General features: G+C 60.7%; 1 protein-coding gene across 3 annotated transcripts in view; it reads right to left on the bottom strand.

The window, feature by feature from the left end:
- Positions 1–1,398, bottom strand: part of ATP1A3 (ATPase, Na+/K+ transporting, alpha 3 polypeptide) — a 30,685-nt gene that overhangs the window by 19,954 nt on the left and 9,333 nt on the right. For all 3 annotated transcript variants that reach the window (XM_011936569.1, XM_011936568.1, XM_011936567.1), the window contains exons 7-8: positions 902–1,019; positions 513–781 (exon numbers count right to left, since the gene is read on the bottom strand). In XM_011936569.1, coding sequence (XP_011791959.1) covers positions 513–781; positions 902–1,019 — 387 coding nt within the window. The remainder of the gene's footprint in view (positions 1–512; positions 782–901; positions 1,020–1,398) is intronic.

Raw genomic sequence — 1,398 nt, forward strand, 5'->3', positions numbered from 1 at the left:
CCCGCCTCGGCCTCCCAGAGTGCTGGGATTACAGGCGTGAGCCACTGCGCCCGGCCCTATTTTATTTTTTAACTCGATGTACGCTTCGAACTTTTCATCATGATCGTGCACTTCTTAATTTTGTAAGTAAACTTAACAAGCGATAGGATTGTTGGCTCTTTACGGCTTGCCAGTGTTTCTCCAGATTTTCGTTTGTTTCTTTGTTTGCTTTGTTAATGAGGCCCTCTGAGTCAGGCCCAGGTTGTCTTTCACAAGAACACTGTGATCCAGGCAACCAGCCCCTTCTTTCCCAGCCTCACCTCCCCTAGACACATGGGTCCAGGCCTCCAGCCCCTCCTCCCTCAGACTCAGGGGTCCAGGCCCCCAGGCCCTTCTTTCCCAGCCCCAGGGGTCCAGACCCCAGCCCCACCTCCCCCAGACGCATGGGTCCAGGCCTCCAGCCCCTCCTCCCTCAGACTCAGGGGCCCAGGCCCCCAGGCCCTCCCCGCCCAGACGCAGGAGCCCGGCCTTACAGTGACAGTGGCCAGCAGACCCTCTGGGACATTGGCCACGATGATGCCGATGAGGAAGATCACAGCCTCGAGCCAGGTGTATCCGAGAATGAGGGAGAGGATGAAGAAGGAAACGCCCAGGAAGACAGCCACGCCAGTGATGAGCTGGATGAAGTGCTCAATCTCGATGGCGATGGGCGTCTTGCCCACCTCCAGCCCTGAGGCCAGGGTGGCAATGCGGCCCATGACAGTACGGTCACCCGTGGCCACCACCACGCCCCGAGCCGTGCCTGCAGGCCAGAGGGGTTAGGCTGAGGTGGGGTGGCTCAGGGAGGTTCCAGAGGCCCTGACCCCTTGGGACACGTCCCTGTGTCTGCCCCAGCTGTGTGTCTTCTCTGCACCCGCCTCACCTTCCACACAGTTGGTGGAGAAGAAGGTGATGTTCCGAGTCTCCAAGGGATTGTCGTGTGTGCAGTCGGGAGAGCGAGTCTGGGGCTCGGATTCGCCAGTCAGGGAGGAGTTGTCCACCTAGGGGTAGGTGCAACAGAGACGGGGTTCAGTCCAGGGCCTGGGACAGGAGGGTGTTTGTGCAGCGGGCTTGGGGCTAAAGGCTGTGTGCCTGGAGATCAAAGCTAGAAGCCTGGGTGCCCAGTGGGCAAGTGGTGTGTGGGAGGCCAGAGGCTGGAATCTTGAAGGTGAGGAGGACACAGGGCTGCTGGCCAAGGTCTAGGGTCCCTAAGGATCTCCGAAGGGTGAGGGCTAGGCCTGGACTCCTGACTCTTGGGTAAGGAGGGGTCCCAGGGTCTAAACTCCTAGGTCTGAAGGAGGAGGGCCTGGGGGCCTGGACCCCTGGGTCTGAGGGAGGAGGGGTTGGGGCCTGGGCTCCTGGGTCTGAGGGAGGAGGGGT

The sequence above is a fragment of the Colobus angolensis genome, unplaced genomic scaffold (genome assembly GCF_000951035.1).
Source record: "Colobus angolensis palliatus isolate OR3802 unplaced genomic scaffold, Cang.pa_1.0 Scaffold154, whole genome shotgun sequence".
NCBI lineage: Eukaryota > Metazoa > Chordata > Mammalia > Primates > Cercopithecidae > Colobus > Colobus angolensis.